This window comes from Geotrypetes seraphini, chromosome 7 (assembly GCF_902459505.1).
Source record: "Geotrypetes seraphini chromosome 7, aGeoSer1.1, whole genome shotgun sequence".
Lineage (NCBI taxonomy): Eukaryota > Metazoa > Chordata > Amphibia > Gymnophiona > Dermophiidae > Geotrypetes > Geotrypetes seraphini.
The window spans coordinates 119,158,631-119,185,884 of NC_047090.1; the positions used below are offsets into that span (position 1 = coordinate 119,158,631).

The 27,254-nt window shown below is 45.2% G+C and overlaps 1 protein-coding gene across 1 annotated transcript in view; it reads left to right on the top strand.

Moving 5' to 3' along the window:
* INO80 (INO80 complex ATPase subunit) overlaps positions 1 to 27,254 on the top strand; it is a 348,126-nt gene that overhangs the window by 161,999 nt on the left and 158,873 nt on the right. The window contains 3 exon segments of the mRNA XM_033951235.1: positions 11,738 to 11,855; positions 20,705 to 20,790; positions 21,131 to 21,298. Coding sequence (XP_033807126.1) covers positions 11,738 to 11,855; positions 20,705 to 20,790; positions 21,131 to 21,298 — 372 coding nt within the window.

Genomic DNA, 27,254 nt, shown 5'->3' on the forward strand with positions numbered 1-27,254 from the left:
ATTCTAGTTGGGATGTGAACTAGTGTTTTTGTGCTTATTTCCTTGTGATCATTTGAGATGAAGTACCAATTTTTATATTTATATTCTTGCAGAATGGTTCACTAAACTGGTGCATGCTTCAGAAGTCTTACAAGAGAAAAGCTTTGAAATAGAATTCTATCTTTAAATGAGCAGGATGTAATTGCCACATGGTGGTGCTCTAATGCCAAGGAATAAGTTGCTATCCACTGGCAGAGTTTTACTAATTATGAAAAAAAATAAATTTCTTTCAACACCAAATTACTTTTGAAGCTTAAACAATTGACTTTCTGATATGACAGTAGATAAAGGCTGCAGAGTCAACTTAGTCTTCCCAGTTTACTTCTAGTTTATCTTTCATTTATTAGTAGCTAAATATTTTCTAGGCCTTTTTACATTGTTACTGTTCTTGCTTCTGTTATTCACCAATTTTTCTATGTTGAAATTTTCTAATGTTACTCCTGAGTCTTCCTCCTTAGAACATCACATCATATATTATCTTTTATTCCAGAATCCAGTGTCATATCAACAGGGGGGATTGGGAGAGGACTATAGAGGAGTAGCTGGAAGGACAAAATACTAAAGCACAGGTCCTTTGTGATGTGGCTTGTGTTGTTGTGGAGAAGGGGTGCTAATTGTATACATTAGCTCCTGGGATCTAGAGATCTACAATATGCCACAGCTTAGAACTTATTTTGAACTAAATAAATGCTAGCTGCTCTTATTTAGAAAACATAACATATATTATCCTAGGACAAGCAGGTAGCATATTCTCACATATTGGTGACTTTATCCATGGAGTCCGGTACAGACAGCATGAAAAGTGAGCTGTCACTTTAAATTTTTAGAAACTTTGTGACTACCCACACCGCACATGTGCGAGTGCCTTCCTGCCCGATGCCAGCTCATGGTGTTTCAGTTCTTCGTTTTCTGTGGAAAGAAGAAGACTCTGTTCAGTCGGTGCTGCCTTCCCACTTTGCATTTCTTTTATTTTGTTTCTTTTACATTGGTTTTCTAGTTTTGGTGTTCTACTTTATCTAGTCTGTTTTTTCTAAAAAATATATTTTTATTCTCTTTTTTAAATTTTTTCAACAATCTCGGGCATCGGCCTTGAGGTTCTTTTCTCTTGGTGGTGTTTTCATTCACCATTGAGTTTAATCTCGCCAATGAGATTTTTCCCATGTTTAAACCAACAACGGGGTTTAAAAAGTGCTGTAGGTCTCAGAGGCCTATTTCAATAACCGACCCCCATAATTGGTGTCTTCAGTGTTTGGGCACTCATCACCAAATTGAATCTTGTGTTAAGTGTTCTACTTTGCAAAAGTGCTCCATTAAAGCCCGTTGAGTTCAACAGGAGAAGTTGTTTGGCTCCACTATGGACATTGGAAAAACTTCAGAGCCATCATCATTGATAACTCCTACATTGACATTGACATCAGGAAATCTAGCATCGGGGAAGCCGGTTACGGAGACATCCTCTTCCAAGCAAGCATCATCGGTCTCTACAGCATTGATGCAAACCACACATCGACGCCATCGATCTAAGGATCTGCAGGTTGTCTCTCCTAGGTGTGCATCCTCGTCTAGGTTACTCTCTCCGAGACAACCTGCTGAACTGATGGTACTGGCTGGTGAGCCTTCAGTATTGGTGCATGCTGCTCAGCTGGAGTCACAGACCTCGACAGCATTGAGTCCAATAGACGTCACCATCGTTCTTCTGATCTACAGGTGGTTTCTCCTATATGGGGTGTGTCCTCTGCCAAGGCACCCATGCCGACACAACCTGCTGCATCGAGGGTACCGGCTGTTGAGCCATCGGTACTGGTGCACTCTTTCCAGGAGAAACTCGATGAGTTCTTTCACAGGGAGATTTGCCACTGTTCTTAGGTCACACTGCATGCGTCTCCTACAATCAACTCCCTTGTACTAGCCAAACCTGAACATACTACTGGGAGGCATCAAGTTACCGATACCACCGATCCATTGGAGCATCGAAAATACTGCTCAGGGATTTTCTATGAGGCATCATAGTTCTATCTCTTGTTCTTCCTCCAGGCTTGGCTCTTCACATAGAAGTTCTACTTCTTCTCAAGTCCTCCTCTTCTATGAGGCATTCCAGACCAAGACATCGGAGTCCCTCCTTACGTCAACCTCCTTTTTTAAAGAGGCATCAGAAAGTTCATTAATCCTCTTCTGCCTTTTTATCGGATCGCTACCGAAAACGTCGCAGGGTTGCTTCTACTCCTTTTTGCCCAAAGGTTTTCTCTGATTCAAAGTCTGACTTGGAGTGTGGTTTTTCCTTTTCTGAGTCCGAGTCTGTTGGTGCAGTACTTCCCCAAAGAAGATCCTCTCCTGAAGAAGTCTCCTTTGCTGCTTACATTAACCAATTGTGCAAAGATTTGTCTGTTTCAGTGGAGACTAATGCTTCATTAAATACTGAATTTCAAAATATATTGAAGTTTCATGGAGTTTCCAAAGATCTCTTTAAATTGCATTTACATGAAATGTTTAAACAGATTCTATTTAAACATTGGGAGATGCCTTTATCTGTCATGGCTACTCCTGGAAAGATGAATTCACTTTACTGAATTTTCTCTACTCCAGGATTTGATAGTCCACAACTTCCACATCATTATTGGTGAAATTGACTCTCAAAAAATATTTTCCTACCAGAGTTCATGCCTCATTTCCTCTGAGATGCGAAGACCATTCTATGGACAAGTTTGGACGTCGTCTTTATCAGAACTCTATGCTATTGAACAGAATTCTTAATTACACTTTCTACATGTCTTTGTATCTTCAATAACATGTACGACGGTTGACCGATTTTGAGCAATACATTCCTTCAGAGCATCTTGTGGAATTTCAGTGGACTATTCATACTCTGTCACAGACTGCGATGTATCTTCCAAGATCACACACTGATGCTTTTCAACTGTCTTTAGAGCATCTGTTATGTCAGTAGGTTGGTTGGCTCAGACTTCCTGATATAGACCTCAATCTTCAAAATAGATTGGCCAGTATTCCATGCCTAGGGAAGGAGCTTTTTGGCAAGCCCATCGAAGTTGCTGCACAAAAATTAGCTCAACATGAGCAGGCTTGGAATACTTTAAATAAAGCAAAGTCTAAAGTCTTTTTTTTTTCTTCAAAAATATCTACCAATCAACCTCCTTCACATCGGAGACATTCTCCTTCTACACCTTCTGTTTCTGGGCAGCCACTGAAATAGCGGCAAATGTGCTAGAGGCCTTGAACTGATTCAGTGTAACTTTTCTTAACTGCTCAATTCTTAGATTAATCGGAGCTTGCCTTCACTATACCATCAACATTGGTCTCTCATATCAACCGACCTATGACTTTCACAGTCCTTATTGAAGGTTTCTTTTTTCATATATGGCCATAACAGCCTAACCCCCCCCCCCAAAAAAAAACAACAAACATACAAACAACAGACTCCCCCAGAAAACCCCAAACCAACCAACCTGTAAGTTGTTTTTTTTCCTATTATCTGGACTCCATTCTACTAAAAGGGGATAACATGGGTGTAGAGTCTGTAAAGTTGGATTCTTACAAAAGTTTTTCAGCAAGAATAACACAAATTGGCATGCATCAATCAGACTACAACTACTTCTGGATTCCACCATGAGGTGTAGAACCTTTTAAGGTGGTTCTTTTTCCTGCTGCTTGGATACATTAATATAAACACATGATGGGATCTAACAGGGGTGTAGAGCCTATAAATTAGATCCCTTCCCATATCAGAACCTTGCACTACTTTATTTCTGAAACAGGATCAACCAAATTTTTCTTAAAACATGTCTTCCACTGTACCATCAATGTTTTATACAGTTCCTTCCAGAACTGGTTTATACTGTTTTATACAGTTCCTTCCAGAACTGGTTTATACAGTTCTTTCTTTCAACTATTTTTCTCTACACCTTTTCTTTCATGAACATTCTCCAAAAAAACTTTTTACTCTATCTCCTTTTGATTCTAAAAGGTCCGGAGGTTTGGGAGTGTCTGTAGGGGAGGAGGAGGCCACTACATCCTTTTTAAGATGTTTTTTTTCTTTTCCTCCTTATTTCAATAACCTCTGGACTGATGGCTTCTTCTATATAGTTTATAATTAGACGCTTATGCATTCTGAAATCAGTATGCACATTCCAGACTTGTTCCTACTGGTTTTTCCACATAGGTCTCTTACATTTCTTTCATCTTTTTTCAACACTCAAATAATTTTGGTGTTTGAGCGCACTTCATCTCCACTTCTCTTTGTATGCTGAGCCACTCAAGTTGCAATGTACTCAATACCTCAGCAGGAGAGTTTAGTTCTCTGACTCTTTGTTAAGAGAATGAGTGCTTTTGGACCTGCAAAATTTCTCGACATTTACCCTTTTTCTGTCCTCCTTCAATCACTATTTGCCAATTTATTTAGACAATATTCTCATCGTCTAGCAATGGCTGCCTCTCTCCTGGATAGATGGATCGGATCAATCCCTTTGGGCGTTGCCTTCAATTCCTCTCTTAATTCACTAGTTCAGCTTCAGCAGAAATTGACCTCCATGCTTTTGGTAGTCCCTGGGTGGACCAGACAGCCGTGGCTCTTCTTTCTGCTTCAGCCTTGGCAACGATCTTTTTCTCACGAGTCGAAGGTCTGTAATACATCTTGGTGCCTTTAGGGGTGGCCTCAGCAGACGCTGCTCTTTCCTAATCCCACCAGACTCTTTTAGCTGCATCCAGACAATCTTCTATACAGCACCGCTGTAAGAAGTGGCAGAGATGGTTTTCTCTGTTTTAGGCTCTTTATCTTATCTTATTAAGCCTTTATCCAAGTTCATCTGGGAGTTGATTCCTACCCCTCTCCCACTGCCTCTCCCACTCAGCTCCTCGCCTCATTTCAGTCAGAGTTCTGTAAGAAGGTAATTTAGATTCGTGGTTAAGGGCAGGGAGGTTTGTCAGACCGGGGCTGTTGTCGGTCGGTCGGGGAAGCGCCACAAAAGTAAGGGACCTGGCCGGCTGTGCTGCACCCAGGGCGGGGCGGACCGCCCCCCTTCCTTGGTAGCCACTCGAGCCGCGAGGCTACTCTCCTTCTCCCTATCTGCTCTGCCTGCAGCACAGAGCCGAACGGAAGTCTTCCCGACGTCAGCGCTGACGTCGGAAAGACTTCCGTTTGGCTCTGTGCTGCAGGCAGAGCAGGTAGGGAGAAGAGCCGCGCGACTTGAGTACATCCAGCCCCGCAGGAACCCCGCGACCCTAGGGTGTGTCCCCACGGGATTTCTGTGACCCTAGGGGGCATCCCCATGGGATCCCCATGACCCGAAGGGGGAACCCGCGGGATTCCCGTCGTCCCCGTTCCCGTGCAGCTTTCTAATACAGACCCCCAAGACAACTGGAAGACATGGACGCAGAATTTATTGAAGACATATTGAATATCACTCTACGAGGAGAAGCTGTACTGCTAGGGGACTTCAATATGCCTGATGCAGACTGGAACTCATTTTCAGCGACAACTAGCGGTAGCAGGAGGCTCTTAACCTCCATAAAGGGAGCACATCTCAAACAAATGGTAACGGAGCCCACTAGGGCCCAGGCTATCCTCGACCTGGTACTCACCGACGGGGAAAGCGTCTCAGAGATCTCAGTAGGAGATACGCTAGCCTCCTGCGACCACAACATAGTATGGTTCAACCTTAGGAAAGGCTTCCCTAAATCTAACACGAAAACAAAGGTACTCAATTTCCGGGGCACAGACTTCGAACGCATGGAAGATTTCGTCCATCGAACGCTGCAGGACCAAGCAGAGACCGATGATGTAGAAGCTAAGTGGTTAACACTGAAATCAACCATACATGAAGCAACTAGCCGCTTCATAAAATCAGTAAATAAACGACAAAGAAACAATAAACCCCAATGGTTCACCGCGGAGATCTCGCACCTCATTAAGGAGAAGAAAAAAGCGTTTCTCTCCTACAAGCGTACGGAGAAAAGAGAGGCAAAGGTAGAATATAGGACCAGGTCTAAAGCGGTCAAAATGGCAGTTAGGGAGGCAAAACTTCGAGTGGACGAAATTCTGGCAAAAAACATTAAAAAGGGGGACAAATCCTTCTTCAGGTATATTAGTGACAGAAAAAGGAACACAGGCGGGATAGTACGCCTTAGAAGACCGGACGGAAGTTACTTGGAAGCAGATTCCGATAAAGCCGAACTACTGAATGAATACTTCTGCTCAGTCTTTACCTGTGAGGCACCGGGACACGGTCCGCAGTTGAAGGCAACACAAAGCACAGAAGACCCATTTCAGAATTTTGAGTTCACACCAGGTGAAGTTTACAGTGAACTGGCAAGACTCAAGGTGAACAAAGCCATGGGACCAGACAATTTGCACCCAAGAGTGCTCAGAAAATTGAGCGATGTCCTGGCGAAACCGTTGGCTGAGCTATTCAATCTCTCCCTAAGTAAGGGGAAAGTTCCCCTGGACTGGAAATTAGCTAATGTCGTTCCTCTGCATAAAAAGGGTTGCAGGGCAGAGGCTGCGAATTATAGACCAGTGAGTTTCACATCAATAGTGTGCAAACTCATGGAAACACTAATTAAAAGCAAATTGGACACGATCTTGAATGAAGGGAATCTTCGGGATCCCAGTCAGCATGGATTCACCAAGGGTAGATCCTGCCAATCCAATCTCATCAGCTTCTTTGACTGGGTAACAAGAAAGTTGGACTTGGGAGAGTCTTTGGACGTCGTGTACCTGGACTTCAGTAAAGCTTTTGACAGTGTCCCACACCGCAGGCTGCTAAGCAAGATGGAATCGATGGGGTTAGGAGAGACACTAACTGCATGGGTCAATGATTGGCTGAGTGGTAGACTTCAGAGGGTGGTGGTTAATGGTACCCTCTCTAAAACATCGGAGGTGACCAGTGGAGTGCCGCAGGGCTCGGTCCTGGGTCCACTCCTTTTCAACATATTCATAGGGGATCTGACTCAAGGGCTTCAAGGTAAAATAACACTATTCGCCGATGACGCCAAACTATGTAATATAGTAAGTGAATGCAGTTTACAGAATTATATGGCGCAGGATCTGCTTACATTGGAAAGTTGGTCCTCAACCTGGCAGCTAGGCTTCAATGCTAAGAAATGTAAGGTCATGCACCTCGGAAGCGGAAATCCATGCAGGACGTACTTCTTGAACGGAGAAACTTTAACTAGGACTTCAGCAGAATGAGATTTAGGAGTAATCATCAGTGCAGACATGAAAACTGCCAATCAATTGGAGAAGGCTTCATCTAAGGCAAGGCAGATATTGGGTTGTATCAATAGAAGTTTTGTCAGCCGAAAGCCTGAAGTCATAATGCCGTTTGTACAGGGCCATGGTGAGACCTCATCTGGAGTACTGTGTGCAATTCTGGAGGCCACATTACAGTAAAGATGTGCGCAGAATTGAATCGGTTCAGCGGACGGCCACCAGGATGATCTCGGGGCTCAAGGGTCTCTCGTATGAAGAGAGACTGAACAAATTGCAGCTCTACACTCTCGAGGAACGTAGGGAGAGGGGAGACATGATTGAAACATTTAAGTATCTCACGGGATGGGTCGAAGTGGAAGATGATATTTTCTTTCTCAAGGGACCCTCGGCCACAAGAGGGCACCCGCTCAAACTCAGGGGCGGAAAATTTCATGGCGACACCAGAAAGTATTTCTTCACAGAGAGAGTGGTTGATCATTGGAACAAGCTTCCAGTGCAGGTGATCAAGGCAGACAGCGTGCCAGATTTTAAGAATAAATGGGATACCCATGTGGGATCTCTACGAGGGTCAAGAAAAGAAAATTGGGTCATTAGGGCATAGACAGGGGGTGGGTAAGCAGAGTGGGGAGACTTGATGGGTTGTAGCCCTTTTCTGCCGTCATCTTCTATGTTTCTATGAAGGGTTTGGATGGATCGGAAAACCTTGTCAAATAAGTGGGTTTTCAGAAGTTTTCTGAAGGATTGGTATGATGGAGAAATCAGGAGAAGAGCCTGTCTGAAAGGCTAGTGTCCTATCAAGGAATTTTTTTGTATCGACATCCCTTGGGAGTGGGTAATGAGAATAGAAGGGTTTTGCAGGAGAGGCGGTGATTGTCGTGTAGCACAAAGTGGTTCATGAGGTAGGTGTGCGAGGAGCCGAATAATGTCTTGTAGCAGAGGCAGCCCAATTTGAAGATAATTCTGGCTTTGACTGGTAGCCAGTGCAGTTTTTTTGAGTGTGGGGAGATGTGGTCGGATTTTTTCAGGCCAAAGATTAGGTATAGGGTGGCATAGGGGAGGAGGATATTTTTTTGTGGGTTTCATGTTTGCTTTGGAGAGAGGATAGTAGGCGGAGTGGGGAGGAAAATAAGGATAGTTGAGGACGGTTACACAGAGCTTAATTGCAGTTAGATTGATTAAATAGTGGAATAGTGCATGTGATAACGGTGTCAGGTCAAAACCGCGGAAGACAAAGGTGCGCGCCGACAACTGAGCGCAGCGCGGAGGCGCGCGCTGAAGAAAATAACTTTTTAGACGCTCCAACGGGGGTGTGTGTGGGGGGAAACCCCCCCCCCCACTTTACTTTATACAGATCGCGCTGCATTGTGGGGGCGTTGTGGGGGGTTTGGGTGTTGTAACCCCCACATTTTACTGAAAACTTCACTTTTTCCCTAAAAACAGGGAAAAAGTTAAGTTTACAGTATAATGAGGGTGGTTACAACCCCCCAAACCACCCACAATGCCGCCGCGATCTGTATTAAGTAAAGTGAGGGGGCTCTCCAACAAAACCCCCCATCTGAGCCCCTAAAAACTGTCATTTTCTTCGGTGCGCGCCTTTGTCTTCCGCGGTTTTGTCTATGAACCGTGATAAAAGTGGTGTGAATAATCGGAGCTAGTAAGGCATGAGTAAGTTCTGTGGGTCAAGCAGGTTTTCAATGGCTTAAAGAAGTGACAGAGAGGTTCAGTTAGCCAGCAATGAATAAATGACTACGATTATACAGCAGGCAAAGTTTGTCAGGGTGGAGGATGTGCCTTGTAGTGATGAATGGGACACGATTTTCCCCCATTGTATTGAGATAGTAGCGACTTAGGGTAGGAGCGGTGGAGGTGAGGTTGTACGTGGGGTCACTTCTCAGTCGCTTCGCAAAGGGGTGCGCCTTTGATGGCGCCTTAAACGGTGCGCTGAGCCCTTTAACTGGCTCAGGGGAGGGGCGGAGTGCGCTTCCACGTCCGAGGGGATCCTTTGCTGCTCCTGGTCCAATGGAGAAAAGAAAATGGCAGGGCCAAATGAAATGCTTTTTAAATTAAGTTAGACTTTCCTGCTGAGCCCTTTAACACACACCTAATACTAGAATCGTGTACTATGTACTATATAAATCCTACTTATTTACACACACAATACCAGTATCATGTTCTACAGTATGTTCATCCTTTATTTATACACATCTTGATAATTCTAGTTATTTTCACTTTATTTGTCATATCCTCAACATTCTGGGCATCTCTACTGTGTTCATCCTATTGTGTTCCTATTGGGGGAGGAGATAACTATCTTCTCTGTTATTTGTTAAAGTAGTCTGTGAAGAGGATGGTTTTTATCCCTTTCTTGAACTTTCTGGTGTCCTTTTCCAGTTTTAATTCCTTCGGAAAGGAGTGCCACCACTTTGGCACCATCACTATTTTTGTTGTCACATTTTCTACCAGAGAACCTACTAATCAGTTGAAAGCTTGAACTATTCCAACTTTGGTTATGATAATGAGGTAGAGAGTTTGAGAGTGCATTTCACTCATACTTTCTGCTCAGCTTGGCATCATGTGACTAACTCAATTTCTATTCATATGATTTTGTCCTTGCCTAAGGCAGTTTTGTCATTTTCATGTGAATCAGATGATTTCTCTTCCAACCTTCTCAGAAAGGACAAAGAGGAGTTTGGAGTGATGCTACATAAGCTGGATGTACATAGTCCTCATCCTTTAATTGGAGGTCACCTGTGTCTTGTGTAAGTGGGCTCAATGTTTTTTGTTCAGTGGACCACATAAGGCAGAACTGGCATCAATGTCTCCCTTAGCACACTTTATTAAATTGACAATTATGTCAAGGTGATACTAGGTGAACATTTGACAAGTGGCCTCTTAGGCAGAGGCCAGAGCAATTGCTCCACAGAATATTTATTAAAATCAGCTGTATGGTCCTTTCTGTATCTTTTAGTTAGGCACTACTAGAAGGGCTTTTGGCAGAATTTTGGAGGGCGCCTTGTCTTCTAACAGCCTGAGGGACAGTGCTTGGGTACATTCTGCCGAATAGACTGGTCTAGCAGAATGAAAAAGAAGATGAAATTTATTTTTACCTGCTAACTTACTTTCCTTGATTCCTGCTAGACCAATCCAGTGCCTTTCAGAAATACAGCAAGGTTTGTTTAGAGGAGGGGGGAGGAGACTTTGTGATGTCTTACTTGCTTTTGTGCTTGTTCTGGCTTTTCTATGTGTATTAGATTAGTTAACTGAAGATTACTGTTTTGGAGGTGCTTCCTTCTGTTCTGTATGTTTTCGTTTTTGGCTTGGCCATTACCATACTGACAAGTTCCAGGCTGCCTCACCCTTTAAGTCAATCATGTCACCAGAAGTTCATCTTTCTCTACCTCAATTTATTGGTAGGGTGATGCATCCTGCTGGTCTAGTAGGAATCAAGCATAGGAAATTAGCAAGTGAGAACAAATTTCACTTTTTAATTGTTTATTTTTCATTGTATGTACTGACTTGACTAGATTTTAATCTCTATTGAGAGGGACTGTTAATTGTGCCTCTGTAAAGTAAGGCATGCATTTGGAATTAGTTTTGCAGACGATGCTTATTTAGATCCCTAAGTTCAAAAGTATTAAAGTTTTAATGTGTTCAAGATTATGGCAACAAATGGGTTCAGAGTATGCTTCTTGGACAGACTTAGATTGCATGTACAGTGGTTTCTGAAGGGAGCCATGGTCTATAGCCCCTGACTGAATAATCTTTGATAGCTGGACTGTACAAAAGAAGGAAAAGCAACTTGATGTTCCTGAATTACAGTGGAATGTTTAATTCTTAGAGCCACCAGTTCTTTTCCATTATCTGCAAGCCTTTGTAAGCAGTGGCTTTTTTAGGGGGCATTTTTCACTGTTTCCACTGGTACACAGTCTATGAACACTTCTTACTCATACACTTTTCACCAGTTTTCAAGGGAATATATGCATGTACTTTTCTTTGAATCTTGAAGTGGGTGCAGTTGGTGCTTGTGCCTGTTTTTGTTAGTGGGTGCCTTTTTTCATAGGGGAAAAATGCATGTAGAGTTAAAAATGCATTTGCTGAATGTTAATTTCCTCCCTGGATTCAAACATATCCTGGGATACCAACTCTAAATGTAGGTGCAAAGTGCTCATGTTGTGTTGCACTGTCTTATGAATAATGGTATAACAAAAATGTCAAAATATTTTGAGCTGCATTGAGGGAGGGTAACTTTCAGACAACCAGGTTATTTGTGTAAATTTGCTATTTATCATTAGAAATGGCTGCCTGTATATTAATCCTTTTAAAAAGAACCACAACTTACAATGCCTCCAGCTTTGTCCAGGACCAATCCATCTTCTAGATTTTTACATTATATAATCTGTGAGAACTGGTTAGTCATTTCTTCTGATCTAGTAATGGGATATTAAAAGTGAAATTGTACCTGTTCTTTTCTCTCAGCTGTGGGCACTACTGCACTTTATTATGCCAACCCTTTTCGATTCTCATGAAGAATTCAATGAATGGTTTTCCAAGGATATTGAGAGTCATGCAGAAAACAAGTCTGCCATCGATGAGAGTGAGTGAAATCCCTTTCAATACCTTCTGCCTCTCTAATTCTAACATTTTGCAACCAAACCTGTCCTCTCCCCACCACACACAATTGCTGTTTTGACTGTGCGCTGTGATTGTCTTCCTCAAGTTTAATTCAGACATGCCTAAAGCACTTATATTTTACATAGTGCCCATCATCTCAATACGTATCATATTCTACAAGGTTTCTTCATATAAAGGTGATGAAATAAAGCCAACAAAGTGCTATTAAAGTGCAGCAGATTAACAAATAAAGGGGCTAGATATTGTAAAGAGATTTTCCCTTTATGTTTATGGGTTAACTAAGCATATCTGGCCCTAAAACGTCATCTTCTAGAAAGCATTAGTTCTCTGACACATTCCTCAAGAACCTCATCTAAATCTGTTTGAAAAACTGCACAATCAGTGGTCTTATAGTTTAGTATATTAAAGCACAGATCTTGTTGAAGTTCTCCATGACAAAACCAAAAAAACTCTGTGGAGTGACGATGTTCCTAAATGGACTTTATTTGAAAGAGTCAAAGTTCCAAAAGTACACCAAAATCATCCACATAAAATAATTTCATCCACATAAAAATAGGTTATCCACATAAAAGCCTTAAAGGACCTAATCCGCTAGGGAATCAGGACCCAACATGGTCCGCGTTTCGACAAAAAGTGTTCTTCAGGGGTTCCTGGGGGTCCTATAAAGGTGAATACGTGGGAAACAATTGTGTGGTGAATCGGTTCACCACACAATTGTTTCCCACATATTCACCTTTATAGGACCCCCAGGAACCCCTGAAGAACACTTTTTGTCAAAACGCAGACCATGTTGGGTCCTGATTCCCTAGCGGATTAGGTCCTTTAAGGCTTTTATGTGGATAACCTATTTTTATGTGGATGAATTCATTTTATGTGGATGAAATTATTTTATGTGGATGATTTTGGTGTACCTTTGGAACTTTGACTCTTTCAAATAAAGTCCATTTAGGAACATCGTCACTCTACAGAGTTTTTTTGGTTTTCTCTGGATTTTCTTCTCTGTGGATATCTTGGGGTCAATTCTTTTTGTTTTTTGAAGTTCTCCATGACTCCATTTGGAAACAGATGCCCGAAAATCAGGACTAGCCCAGCCATCAGGCAAGACTAGGCAGTTGTCTAGGTCAGTAGCTTCTGAGAGCAGCAGCAGTCAAAGCAAAACAATATATTATGATAGCAACACAAACTGAGAGCCATTAGCACATATTTTTACCTGTAAAGAGTGTGAGAGCACATATATAAAGCAAAGTTTAATATTCATAAATTTGGTGTCCATTTATGCATTTTTAAAGTGGTGTTATGGGAGACCTGGTATTGGGATGATCATGATGTTTAATTATCAAAATCTCATGAGTAGGAGAGACATAAGACTGAAGGCTTCTAGGACATCCAATATCCTTGCACCAGCCCTGCCTAAAGTGACTATAAAGTATTCTAAAAGCTAAAGTTGCCTGTAATAAAATTTTGAGCTTCATTCTGTTTGTGTTAGAAAAATGACTTTTTTCTTTATTGTCCCTCCAGACTGGCACAGAAATGGATAGGTTTATGTTCCTCTGCCAGCAGGTGGAGACTGAGACACTGACTGTTGGCTGTAGTATAAGTGAGCTGTGCAGTCCCAACTACAATCAGTCTGTTCTCAGTTTCCAGCAGATGGAGGTGGTAAGCCTGTGCAGTCTTTCCCTAGTTTAGTGTAGGGTTATTGGATTTGTTTAGTGGTTGTCTTGTCCTTATTGTGGGTGTCTGAGCTTGGGGGACCCTTTTGGGGGTCTGTCTGACCTTGGGGTGCCAAACTCAACTGGTCAAGTCCCTCCCTTCTATTTCCACGCCCCTCCCCAAAATTTTTACCTTAGAGGTGCCTTGGCTGTAAACCTTGCCACTAATATTCATGTAAGGCATATAGCAGTGTATCGTAAACTGTGTGCCGTGGCACACCAGTGTGCCTCCTGAGATTTCTGGTGTGCCGCAACACACTGGCGAAGAGGAGAGTCATCCACGCTGGCTGCCTGCCTACAGGATGCGCCTCTTGCGGTGAGAGGCACGTCCTGTAGGAAGTCAGCCAGCGTGGACGACTCTCCTCCTGGCTGGCATCTCTCCTCTTCTACCTGGACCTCCTGGATCCCTGTAATGGTGGGATTGCAGCAAGATGGGCCTCCGCGCTTGTGCAGACGTTGACGCAATGGCATCGCGCATGCATGTGACATCAACGCGTTGATTTCCATGTGCCTTCCGGCCGGGGCACTACATTTAGTGTGCCGCCGGCCAGAAATGTTTGCGGGACACTGGCATATAGCTTTGAGAGCCAGTGGGGTCTTCTCACTTTAAACTAAAGTTATATTGAAAAAAAAAATCCTGAGGCAGTGCTGGTCTGTAGGGAAGTGTCTAATTGACTTAAATTGATTTTAATTGCTAACCGGCACTTTGTTTTGTCTTTTAGCGGTTTTCGCAGTGAGCTCTTTTAAGAAATTTAAAAAGTGCTCATTGTGCTCCAGGCGCGTGGTTGATACGGCTGTCGTGTGCACGATGTATACTGGCTGCTGTGAAGGGAAATCCTTGTGTGCTTCAGGTGCTGGTGAGCAGGGTACCCCTTCGTGCATGTACCGCTTGTCGGCTGTAGGGAAGCCTGGGCTTCCCCTATCGCCCACACAGGGATTTCCCCAGCTGCTAACAGTCATGGAAATAAGGTTTTCCTTACCGTTGATAGTCCCTTATTGCTACTGCCTGCTTTAGTGGCCGGGTCTGCTTTAGTGGCCTCTTTGCCACTGCATACCTTGGAGGAATGTTTTTTGGCGGGCTTTTCATTGTTTTTGGCGGGAAGCACCGCCATTTTGCCTGGAGCCTCAGGTGATCTTCCTCTTGTCTTTAGAGAGACAGGAATATGTTTGCAATGTGTCTCCTGCCTTAGCAGTGAGTCCTTCTTTGCTGCTGGGGGGGAGTTAACCCTGATTTTGTTTTAGCCATGTACAAGGCTTACAGGCAACCTGGGGTCCTGTTTCTTCCCAGGTGGTCTCTGATTTTTCAGGGGGGCTTTTGCCTTCTACGTCTACCCCCATTCGGCTGCCCTCAGCGTCTGCTCCTTCCCAGTCCCCTCTGTCTTCGTCCAAGCAGCCGCGGGTCTTGTGGGATGAGGACTTTATTTGTGGACATGTTTTTGCCTGATGAGGACTTGGACCCTTTGTTGGATCCCCCAAAATCCTCTTGGGGGTACGGATGATGTGGACATGTGTTTTTCTGAGGCACTGGCTGGCGAGGATGTGTCGGTAGTGTGCATTTTTCATCAGGAAGAGCTGCAGGAGCTTATTCTTGAAGTTTCTTTGGTTTTGCACTTTGAGGAGGAAGGAAAGGACCCCCCCCGCGTGTGGTAGACTCCCTGCTTCGGGGGATCTGGTAGGCCTCCCGTTCTTTTCCTATGCATCAGGATATTTGGGAAATAGTGCACATGCAATGGAAGACTCGGGATGCGCCTTTTTGCCTGGTATGGTCCATGGCCCAACTTTATCCCATTCCTGACGGGGATAAGGATACCTTTAAGTCTCCTGTAGTTGTTGCGGTGGTCTCAACTATCGCCCCTAGGCATATGGTGCTGATTGAAGGTGGTTTGGCCTTGAGAGACTCTTAGGATCGTAAGATAGAGTCTCTTCTTAAGCAGAGTTTTGACATAGCTGCCTTGGTGGTCCAGGCGGCAATTTGTGGCAATCTGGTAGCTCAGGCTTGTTTCTGGAGGTCTCAGCGGGTCCTTGACCGGGAGACTGATGACCGGTATTTTGTGGATCAGTAAATTTCTTTTTCGGAGCTCCTTCCTGTTTATAGAAGAGTTGGATAAGTTTGTTCAGGTGTTGAGTGACTCTTAAGGTGCCCTAGTTTTCTTAGGACTGTCCTCGCCAAGCTTTGCGGGGTGGTGTTGCCCATGGGCATTTGCTTTTCCTCCCAGGGGCCTTTTCTTTCAGTGCATGCAGTCCTTTCAGGGTTGGCCGCCTGGGGGGTCGTGACTCTTCTGGAGGCCCTTCCTCCTCTCACCCAGCCCAGTGATTCCTTGAGGGAACTTCCCCGGTTTCGGTGGGAAGCCCGCTTGCGGAGGTTTTACCAGGGGTGGACAGAGATCACAACGGAACAGTGGGTTCTAGAGGTGATTCGGGATGGCCATACTCTAGAGCACAGGTATAAATGGCGGTACTCGAGGGCCACAATCCAGTTGGGTTTTCAGGATTTCCCCAATGAATATGCATGAGATCTATTAGCATACAATGAAAGCAGTACATGCAAATAGATCTAATGCAGTGGTCTCAAACTCAAACCCTTTGCGGGGCCACATTTTGGATTTGTAGGTACTTGGAGGGCCGCAGAAAAAATAGTTAATGTTTTATTAAAGAAATGACAATTTTGCATGAGGTAAAGCTCTTTATAGTTTATAAAACTTTCCTTTAACAATTAAAAGGAAAGATATATAAACTATAAAGAGTTTTACCTCATGCAAAATTGTCATTTCTTTAATAAGACCTTAACTATTTTTTCTGCAGCCCTCCAAGTACTCTATTTTTTTTTCTGCAGCACTCACATTTAAAGTTCAATATCTTTTCTTTCTCAAAACTGGCACATTTCAATCACTAAATTGAAAATAAAATCATTTTCCTACCTTTGTTTGGTAATTTCATCAGTCTCTGGTTGCACTTTATTGTTCTGACTGTGTATCCAATACTTCTTCCCTTCTTTCAGCCTCCTGTATGCTTCATCTCCTCCAGACCTCATTCCCTCCCCCAACTTTTTCTTTCTTTCTCTGTCTGTCTTTCTCTGATTCCTTGCCCCATTTTTTGCTTTATTTCTGGTTCCCTGTCCCCCCTCCTTCTTTCTTTCTTCCTTCCTTCCTCCGTGCCCCATTTTTTGCTTTTTTTTCTGGCTCCCTGTCCCCACCCCACCTTCTTTCTTTCTTTCTTCCTTCCTTCCTGCCCTCCCCCATGCCGCCGCGGAATAGGCTGCTGCCGCTACCGCTATCAGGAACAGGCCAAGATCTCCCTGCTTCTCTTCTGCGTGGGGCCAACCAACTCTTGCTGCCCGACGTCAATTCTAACGTCAGAAAGGACGTTCCGGGCAGCCAGGCAGTGATTGGCTAGCCAGAACGTCCTCTCGACGTCAGAATTGATGTCGGGCCGCGAGAGTTGGTCGGCCCGCAGGGAAGAGAAGCAGGGAGATCAAAGAACACGGTGCCGGCCTGATCCCCGATGGCAGCAGTGAGAAGGGAAGGGAAGCAAGTTGGGCACCACTGCTCTAGATGAGTCGCGAGCCGCACTCTAGGGAGAACAGTGGACCCCTTGGTACGCCACTGGAGCAGCAGCATGTCTGGCCGGCTTGTTCGTTCAAAGCCGTGGGTGGCGGCTCCTTGCGAGATCCGCGCCTGCGTCTGAAGGCCCGCTGATGTTGTGACATCAGAGAGGTTTCCGATGCAGGAGTGGATAGCACAAGGAGCCGCCAACCCGCGGCTTTGAACGAACGAGCCTGCTGCTGCTCCAAAAGGAAGAGAATGATCGCCTCCAGACCGTGGGCCGCAAATAAAACCTGGAGAGCCACATGTGGCCTGCGGGCCGCGTGTTTGAGACCGCTGATCTAATGCATATTCATTGGGGAAATCCTGAAAACACGACTGGATTGCGGCCCTCGAAGAGGAAGTTTGACCCCCTTGCTCTAGAGTTTTACCTGCCCTTGCCGGATCGTTTCTTCTCTTCTTGTCCAGCAGCTTCGAAGAAGTGGGCTTTTCTTCAGACACTGCAAAGGTTGCTGGACCTCAAAGCTGTGATCCCAGTGCCTCCTCAGGAGTTTTGTACCGGCCGGTAATCCATTTACTTCATGGTGTCCAAGAAAGAGGAGTCTTTTTGACCCATTTTGGATCTGAAAGGTGTCAACAGGTGCTCTAGGTTCAGTTCTTTCGCACGGGGGAATTTCTGACGCAGTGGTTGAAGCTACAGCCTCAGCACCCTGGGGTTGTGGGTTCAAACCCCGCGCTGCTCCTTGTGACCCTGGGCAAGTCACTTAATCCTCCCTAGCCCCAGGTACGTTAGATAGATTGTGAGCCCTCCAGGACAGATAAGGAAAATGCTTGAGTACCTGATTGTAAAACCGCTTACATAACCTTGATATATAAAATCCTAATAAAACTTGAAATTTGATCTGATGGAGGCCTATATCTGTATGTTCCGATTCGGGCCTCCCATCAGAGATTCCTTCACTTTGCAGTTTTGGGAAAGCACTATCAATTTTGTGCGCTTCCTTTTGGTCTGGCACAGCTCCGCAGACTTTCACCAAAATTATTGTGGTTGTGGTGGTGGCGGCCTTACACAAGGAGGGCATTCTGGTTCATCCCTAACTAGATGAATGGTTGATTCGAGCAAATCCTTTCAGGAGAGCTCCCGGGTTACGACTCAGGTTGTGGAGTTCCTGCAGTCACTGGGATGGGTGGTCAACTTGTCCAAAAGCTGATTGACTCTGTTTCAGCGCCTGGAGTATTTTGAAGTTCTCTTCGACACCAGCTTGGGGGAGAATCTTACTTCCAGAAGCCCAAGTGTTCAGGTTGCAGTCGCAAATTCGCTTTCTGATGGCGTTTTCAGTGTCCTCTGGCAAAAGATTTTCTACAGGTCTTGGGGTCGATGGCGGCCTCCCTGGAAGTGGTCGGGTGAGTTCAGGAGTCACATACACCCACTTCAGTATGTGCTTCTTCGGCAATGTTCACCTGAGATACACAATCTGGACTCTCCCATCCCTCTTCGGGGGTTAGTTCATTGCAGCCTGTGCTGGTGGCTAAGGTCTTTCAGTCTGGTTCAGGGAGTGAGTCTGTATCAGCCCAAGGGGACAGTACTTCTCACGGACACCAGTCTCCTCGGTTCAGGGCAGCTGGTCACCGGAGAAAGATCAGCTGCCATTTGGTTGGCATTACTAGCTTTCCAGGAATTGCTAAGGGCAAGTCAGTTTGGGTTCTCTCGGACAATGCCATGGTGATGGCTTATGTCACTTGTCAGGGGGGGAACCAAGAGTCATCTGGTGGCGCAGGAGGAATCTTTTCTCATGGATTGGGCAGAAACTCATCTTCTGGACATCTCTGCTCCCCACATAACGGGAGTGGAGAATGTCCAGGCGGACTTCCTCAGTTGTCATGTGCAGGATCCCGGAGAGTGTTGTCTTGGTTGGGAAGCTTTCGAGTTGATTGTACAGGCCTGGGGCTGGCTGATGGCCACGAGTGTCAACACTAAAGTACCGAGGTTCTTCAGTCGGTGCAGGGATTACCATGCTGAGGGGCTGGATGCTCTGGTGCTGTCTTGGCCGACGGACGGCCTGCTGTGTGTTTTTCCTCAGTGGCCACTGGTGGGCAGAGTCCTTTTTTGCATTACTTGCCACATAGGCCACATGATCCTTGTGGCTCTGGACTGGCTCAGGTGCCCATGGTACGCAGATCTGATTCATCTTTTCATGGCAGATCCTCTTCCACTGCCCCTCTCGCCTGACCTTCTGACTCAGAGTCCCATTCCAATATTCAATCTGGGTTCCTTTTCTCTTATGGCTTGGCTCTTGAAAAGGAATGCCTAAGTAAAAAAAAGTTATTCAGATAAGGAGACTTTCCACCTCTCAGAGACTTTCCACCTCTCGGGCTTATGTGCGAGTTTGGCATCTTTGAAGAGTGGTGTGGTTGCACTTTGCCTTACATCAAAAGGAATGCCTAAGTAAAAAAAAGTTATTCAGATAAGGAGACTTTCCACCTCTCGGAGACTTTCCACCTCTCGGGCTTATGTGCGAGTTTGGCATCTCTTTGAAGAGTGGTGTGGTTGCACTTTGCCTTACATCTTCGCGTTCTTGCAGGATGTCCTGGACTGGGACCTACTTGGTCCTCCCTCAGGGTTCAGATTGTGGCTTTATCTTCCTTTCACGGTTTGTTGCATGGTCGGTGTTTGGCCTCTTCTTCATATGTGATTTAGATTCTTGAGAGCAGCAAAATTGCTCCGACCTCCAGTGCATCCTTTGGTTCCAGCCTGGGATCTCAATCTGGTTCTCTCGGTGCTCCTGCATGTTGAAGGACCTTACTCTTAAGGTGGTGTTCCTGGTGGCCATTACTTCTGCGAGATGCGTTTCTGAACTTCAGGCTTTTTCATGGAATTCTCTAGGGAGAGGGTCATGCTGCTTCCGGTTCCCTCTTTTCTGCTGAAGGTGGTTTCTCCTTTTCATGTCAACCAGTCCGTTGTTCTTCCGGTTTTGGGAGGGCTCTTTGGAGCAGGTACAGTTGCGCAAATTAAATGTCTGTCGGGTCTTTTGTGCGTATATTCAGCAGACCTAGGAGTTCATCAGTCAGATCATCTTTTTGTCCTTTTAGCCGGTCCTCGTAAGGGGGACAGTGCTTCCCAGGCTATGATTGCGTGGTGGATCAAGGAGGCTATCACTTCAACGTATCTTCTTCAGAAGAAGCCTGTTCTGGATTTTCTCAAAGCTCATTCCACTCGGGGGCAGGCAGCTTCTTGAGCTGAATCTTCTCTTGTGCCTCCTGTGGATATCTGTAAGGCTGTGGTTTGATCTTCTCTCCATTCCTTTGTGCTTTGCTGTCACCTTTTCAATACTCTTGTAGCTGTTATGCTAACCTTGCTTGATGTATTTGGTATCTGGGATTCTGAGAGTGTCATCTTGTTAGTGGTTAGGTTAAGATGGATGCTTTTTACTGTCTCCCAGTAAATTTTTGGATGAGCAGCAACATCCCACTATGGCTGGACTGGCAAGAACTTTTGACTTGCCCTTTCTTTTCTGTGGTCTAGCTATTGTCAAAATTCTTTGATTGTTTTTGTCTTTCAGACCAACTGTCCCGCCTGCACATGATTCTGAAACCATTCATGTTGAGGAGGATCAAGAAGGATGTAGAGAATGAGCTGTCAGACAAGGTACACTACTAAAACTCTCATACATATGCTGACATACTAAGCATGTGTTTTGATTTGGACATGGAACACTATTTGTGTCTGTTGCTTGGTATAGGTCTAAGTTGCTACATTTTGATAAATGTGTGTTCATTTCCAGTTTCCTATGAAGTTTGATTTTTGTATAAATATGCATAGATGACGCTATCTTGATTTGATATTATGTAAGATCTGGTTCCTTGAGGCCCTTAAATAAGTCCATATTATGGCAATATTGATGCCACTTAGCCATACTTTTCATCTTAGTTTCTCCCAATTTCACAGTGAAATCTTTTTGCTGGAGTACCCCATTGCTGTTTTTCAGATTGAAATTCTGATGTATTGCCAACTTACCAGTCGGCAGAAATTGCTATACCAGGCTCTGAAGAACAAGATCTCCATTGATGACTTGCTGCAATCTTCCATGGGCACTGCGCAGCAAGCACAGACCACCACCAGCAGCCTCATGAACCTGGTGATGCAATTCAGAAAGGTAAAACTAGCCATCTGCATATAGCAAGTCCTTTCCTACAGTTTTCACAAGGTATAGCATGATTAAAGGATATGATTGTTCAAATCAAAATGCAACTTTGCAACAAGTGTTTTCTACATCCATATCCTTGTTTTGTGCTAAAATTAATATACTAGAAAGAAGTATAAAGTCATGATTGCAGCCTTCAGTGTTCACTTTGTACCTTTATTTTGTTGCACAGTAAGAACCCATATAAATGATAAAACAACATAAAATGTGTAACAGTTTTTATACAATCACTATTTACAAGCAGAATGCCCAATCACTGTATTTTTCATCCTTTTAAATGGGTATTTCTTTAATTGAAAATTTCTTCTTGATTGACAGAGCTGTATCTAAAATAGTGGTTCTCAACTTTTTTTTTTTCAGCCAGAACACACCTGATTGGCAAAGCTTGCATACATGATGCACTTCATACATGACTCATAGAACTTGAGTCTGATACAATATAGCATGTCTTATGAATTAAATGTAAACATGTTCTGCATCCACAAAAACCCAGATGCACATCATAACTAGCACATTTTTTCCATGGAAGTTACCATTCAAAAATAATATTTCTAGTACAATAGGTGTGTCATTCTGGACGGATGGGTAATAACCCCATTGCTTGTGAGCCATGTAGAAGGAATCCACTCCAGCTTCTAAATCCCTCTTCCTTCACTAGAGGGCTCTACTGCCCCTTTCAGTTTTTCCTTTTGCATGCAAGCTGGAAGGAGTCTTTCTGATCTGCTCTGTATATTTCTTTTTTTTTCCCCCGATCATTTTGTACTCTCTCCATATGGATCCGTCAGCATATATTGCCTGTGGAAAACAGACACCAGTCTCTGTAAAGGCACATTCAACTAGAAGCATAGCTTCTTCAAGGCTGGAAGCTCATGTGTTGTCACTTGAGGTGATTTGTAGTGCATCAACTTGGCAAGGGAGGCCTCTGCCTTTGGGTCCTCAGTGTTTTGAGCCAGGGCAGTGGTCCTGCCCTAGATTTCTGAGACTGCTTTTGTATGTTCGTCCATCCAGAATGACACACTTATTGTGCTAGAAAAGAGGTTCTTATCTTGCTAATTTCTTTTCTAGTAGATAGGTGTATCACTCTGGAACCCTGCCCTGTCAGTTTTCTCCTGTGCCTGCCTGCAGTCTCATCAAAAAGTTTGAGTCCAGACTGAAATTTGGATATCAGTCAGACCATATCTTTTTGGATAGTGCAATAGTTCGGTATTGTAGGTGCATTCTACCAGTGGATTGTTAGTCTCTATAAGGCTCCTTCAGCTCAATTGCTTATCAACAAAAGATACACAGCTTTGTTCTTGCTGCACTGGGGTACGAGGCAGGGCTGACCTTTATCCTCACTGTTATTCTTTTTGTCTTTGGAGCCTCTGGCCCAGAATGTTCAGACTTGCCCAGATATTACGAGTATTAGGGTAGGCCCTGAGAAATGTAAAATTACAATGTTCGTGGATGATATGTTGTTGTTTGTGAGCAATCCAAAGGAGATGATTCCATGCCTGACTACTCTTATTGAAGCCTTTGGTGCTTTTTTCGGGTCTTTGTATCAACTTTGGTAAATCAGAGGCTATGCCTGTCTTATCCCCTGGTATATCGCGCCATGATCCGGTTTTCCTGTTTTGGTGGGCAGGAGGAGAACTTAAGTACCTCGAAATCTTTCTTGGCGTGGACTGGTCCAATGTATGCCATTGTAATGTCTCTGATAAAGCTGAAGATTTTTAGGACTACTGCGCTTGATGGGGGGACCTGCCTCTTTCTTTGTCGGGTAGAATTGCTTTTGTGAAAATGGTGTTGCTCCCCAAGCTCCTCTATCCTTTACAGATGATTCCTCTCTGGCTTAAAGGAGCGGATGAAGGATCTTATAGGTCTTTTATGGGCTCTTTCATCTGTCACAATAGGAGAGCATGTATCGGATTTTGGAAGCTTACGCAAAAGTTGGGATGGAGGGAGTTTGACCATACCGGATCTTTGCTTATATAATGTGGCTGCTCTTATGAGATGGGTACATGAGCTCTTCACTGAATTTCAGTTTGCTCTTGGGGGATTGTTTGACTTTTGGACGGACCCTTATACGGCATTGGCTTGTTTGACTTGTCCGTGGAGGTGTCAGGGCTTAGGTCTTCACTCGGTATGGCTCACTCCCTTAAGGAAGGCGTTGAATTGGTGGTGGCACCGGATTGGTAAGGGGCAGGGTAATTGGGCTTTCCAGCTGCTCGCCTTAACCCTGATTTTCTCCTGGGGATGGGGGTCATTAAGGGCATAGAGGACCAGTTTGGCACTCATCTCTGCTTGGGTCACGTAATTTCTGTGGGAACCCTGCCATTTACTTTTCCCTCGTTTGACACTTTACGCACTACCTGGAACTTGCCCTATATGTCCTTTTTCGCATACTTATAGCTGTGTCATAATTATATGGACAAATTACAACACCATCCGGGGGGGGGGGTAGCCACTTTTTAAAGGTGAATCAGATTTTCATGGCCCTTCCCCCTACTCTCCTACTCTCAACTCGTTGTCTTTTTGGTATGGGACGGTGCGAGAGGAACAGGAGGACTCCCAGTTGATCAGTTTGGCATCTAAATGGTCTTTTGGAGATGGGGAGGAGATAGCACTTGGGGTGCTTAAAACCTGTTTCTCTAATATAGGATGGGGGCACATAACGCTCAATTGCAAGAGCTACAATTCAAATTGCTACATCGTACCTATTTTACTAGGACGCAGGGGGTCAGGGCTGGTTTCTGGGAATCGGCTGAATGTGTAAAGTGTATTATCCCAGGACAAGCAGGCAGCATATTCTTGACTGATGGGTGACAGCACCGATGGAGCCCCGGTACGGACAATTTTAGAGTGATTGCACTCTAAGAACTTGGAAAGTTCTAGTAGGCCGCATCGCACATGCGCGAGTGCCTTCCCGCCCGACGGAGGCGCGCGGTCCCCAGTTTCTTAGTTTCTGCGGAGCTAAAAAGACGCGTTCTTTTCAACGGCCGTTGAAAAGCCTTTTTTTTCACCTTCTCGCTCGCGTGATTTTTGTCTCGGAAGAGTTTCTTCCTTCTTTTCTTTTTGTTTTTAGTACTTTTTTAGTAAAAAAACCCCAAAAAAAACAACTTTATTTTCAATTCGCGGGTTCGTCCCGACGGGGCCTGTTGCCATCATCAAAGCCTCGGCTTTCGATTTGGCAGAGGCCGTCTTTACTTTCATGCCCCTCAGCCAGGGTTCAAAAAGTGCCATCGGTGTGCACGGCCCATTTCATTGACCGACCCGCACAACTGGTGTTTACAGTGCCTGGGTCCGGATCATAGGGCTTCCACCTGCACCCGTTGTGCTACTTTGAAGAAGCGCACGTTGAAAAACCGACAGCTTCAACAAAAATTACTTTTCGGTGCCGCGATGGCTGATTCTGCGCCATCGGCACCGGCGTCGGCTCCTTCGCAATCGGCTCCTACTTCCTCGATGCAGTGTGACACCGCTCCGGCGTCGCACCAGTCAGGTAAGCCGGCTAAGAAGCTTTCCCCGCCCAAGCGCCCTCCAGTCGCTGTGGCAGCGAGTCCAATCCTGCTGACCACGAGGCGCCCGCCCAAACGCTCCTCCCCCATAGAGGTGAGTGCATCTTCATCTGCCTCCTCATCCTCTGGGCGTCGAGCGGCACTGCAGGTACCGCAGAAAAAGAAAGCGATACTGGTGCCCTCTTTGGATGAGCGTATTGCAGCCGTCCTTCAGGTGCAGCTTAAAGAGCAATTGCAGCAACTCCTCCCTGCTCTCTTGGCACCGAACCTTCCAGTCCCGGTCCGGTCTGAGCCACCAGTACCGCCCGTGGAACAGCCCCTATTGTCGGCTTCCACTCTGTCGGTACCGGTCCATTCGGCTTCCTCAACTTCCATGCCGGTACTGGTACCGGAACCGAGAGCTCTTCATCAGGCTGTTCAAACTTCGGCACCATTGCAGTCCTTGACCTCTCCCGGTGACGCTTCCTTGCGGTCGGGCAAGTCGGTGCGTAAATCCCGACACCTTGAGCCCTCGACACCGGATTCCCGGGATCGAAGTTCTCAAGTCAGGGATCCTGACCTCTGGGGCGACTCTGAAGAGCCACTACTCTCTGAGGGTGAGTGTTCCTCTGGTGAGGAGGACCCTTCTATACACGATCCATCCTCTAAACCAGACAATTCCTCCTTTACCGCTTTTCTAAAGGGGAGATGTGCGAGTCTCTTTCAATTCCCTTGGAGGCTGAGTCCAAAAAATCCAAGGCATTCCTTGATGCCTTGGACTTCGATCAGCCTCCAAGGGAATTTCTGAAGTTGCCCCTCCATGATATTTTGCGGGAGACTTTCTATACAAATCTAGAAACTCCTTTGACCATCCCGGGGGCTCCTCGCAAGTTAGATTCTTTATACAAGGTCATCCCCATTCCTAGTTTTGATAAACCCCAGCTCCTGCACGAGTCATTATTGGTGGAGTCTACTCTCAAAAAGTCTGCGGGAGCTAGTGTATATGCCTCAGTCCCTCCTGGCAGAGAAGGAAAGGCCATGGACAAATTTGGAAAGAGGTTGTACCAAAATGCTATGTTGGCAAATAGATCAGGTAATTATGCATTTCATTTCTCTTTTTATTTGAAGCGCCTGATTCAGAACTTAGCTTCTTTTGAGAAATACTTACCTGACCGCAAACGATCTGCTTTTCGTCATTGTTCTTCCTCCCTTCTCCAGCTTCGGAAGTTCATGGTACATTTTGGAATCTATGATACATTTGAACTTACCTCAAGAGCTACGGCGATGTCTGTTGCCATGCGTCGCCTGGCTTGGCTGAGAGTCTCGGAGCTTGATGTCAACCATCAGGATCGCCTGGCTAATGCTCTGTGCCTAGGAGATGAACTTTTTGGTGACTCTCTTGATTCCACCACACAAAAATTGTCGGCACATGAGACTCGCTGGGACACTCTTCTCAAAAACAAAAAGAAGACTCCACCTGCCCGGCCATTTCGGCAACAATCAGCCTATCAACGCCATTATGCTGCTAGACCCTTACCATCGGCTCCGCAGCAACCTAGACGTCAGCGTCAGCAACAACGTCAACCACCTCGTGCGTAACAGCAACAACAGGTGAAACCTCCTCCACCGCAGAAGTCTACTCAACCCTTTTGACTTCATTCTCCAGGACATAGCCAGTATTCTACCATCTGCCCATCTGCCTCAACCCATAGGAGGACGTCTTTCTCTTTTCATCAGCCGTTGGGAGACTATCACTTCAGATCAGTGGGTTCTCAATATCCTTCGCCATGGCTCAGATGTGCTCAGAGTTGAATCGGTTCAGCGGATGGCCACCAGGATGGTCTCGGGGCTAAAGGGTCTCCTGTACGAAGAAAGACTGAGCAAATTGCAGCTCTACACTCTCGAGGAGCGTAGGGAGAGGGGAGACATGATTGAGACATTTAAGTACATCACGGGACGGGTAGAGGTGGAAGATGATATCTTTCTTCTCAGGGGACCCTCGACCACAAGAGGACATCCACTCAAGCTCAGGGGAGGGAAGTTTCGTGGAGACACCAGGAAATACTTCTTCACGGAGAGAGTGATTGAGCATTGGAACGAGCTTCCAGTGCAGGTGGTCGAGGCACGCAGCATCTCAGACTTCAAGAACAAATGGGATACCTATGTGGGATCCCTACGAGGTCATGCCAAGGGATAGGGTCACTAGGACTGAATGAGCGGGTCAGTAGAGTGACAGTATAATTACAATTATTCTTTAGGGGGTCAGTAGACTTAAGAGGGTTGGTAAATAGTGTGGGCAGACTTGATGGGCTATGGCCCTTATCTGCCGTCATCTTTCTATGTTTCTATGTTTCTATGGCTATTCTCTCGCTTTACAGACTCTTCCCATCTGCAATCTTCCAAAAGAGTCTGCTTCACACACCCCTCAGTCC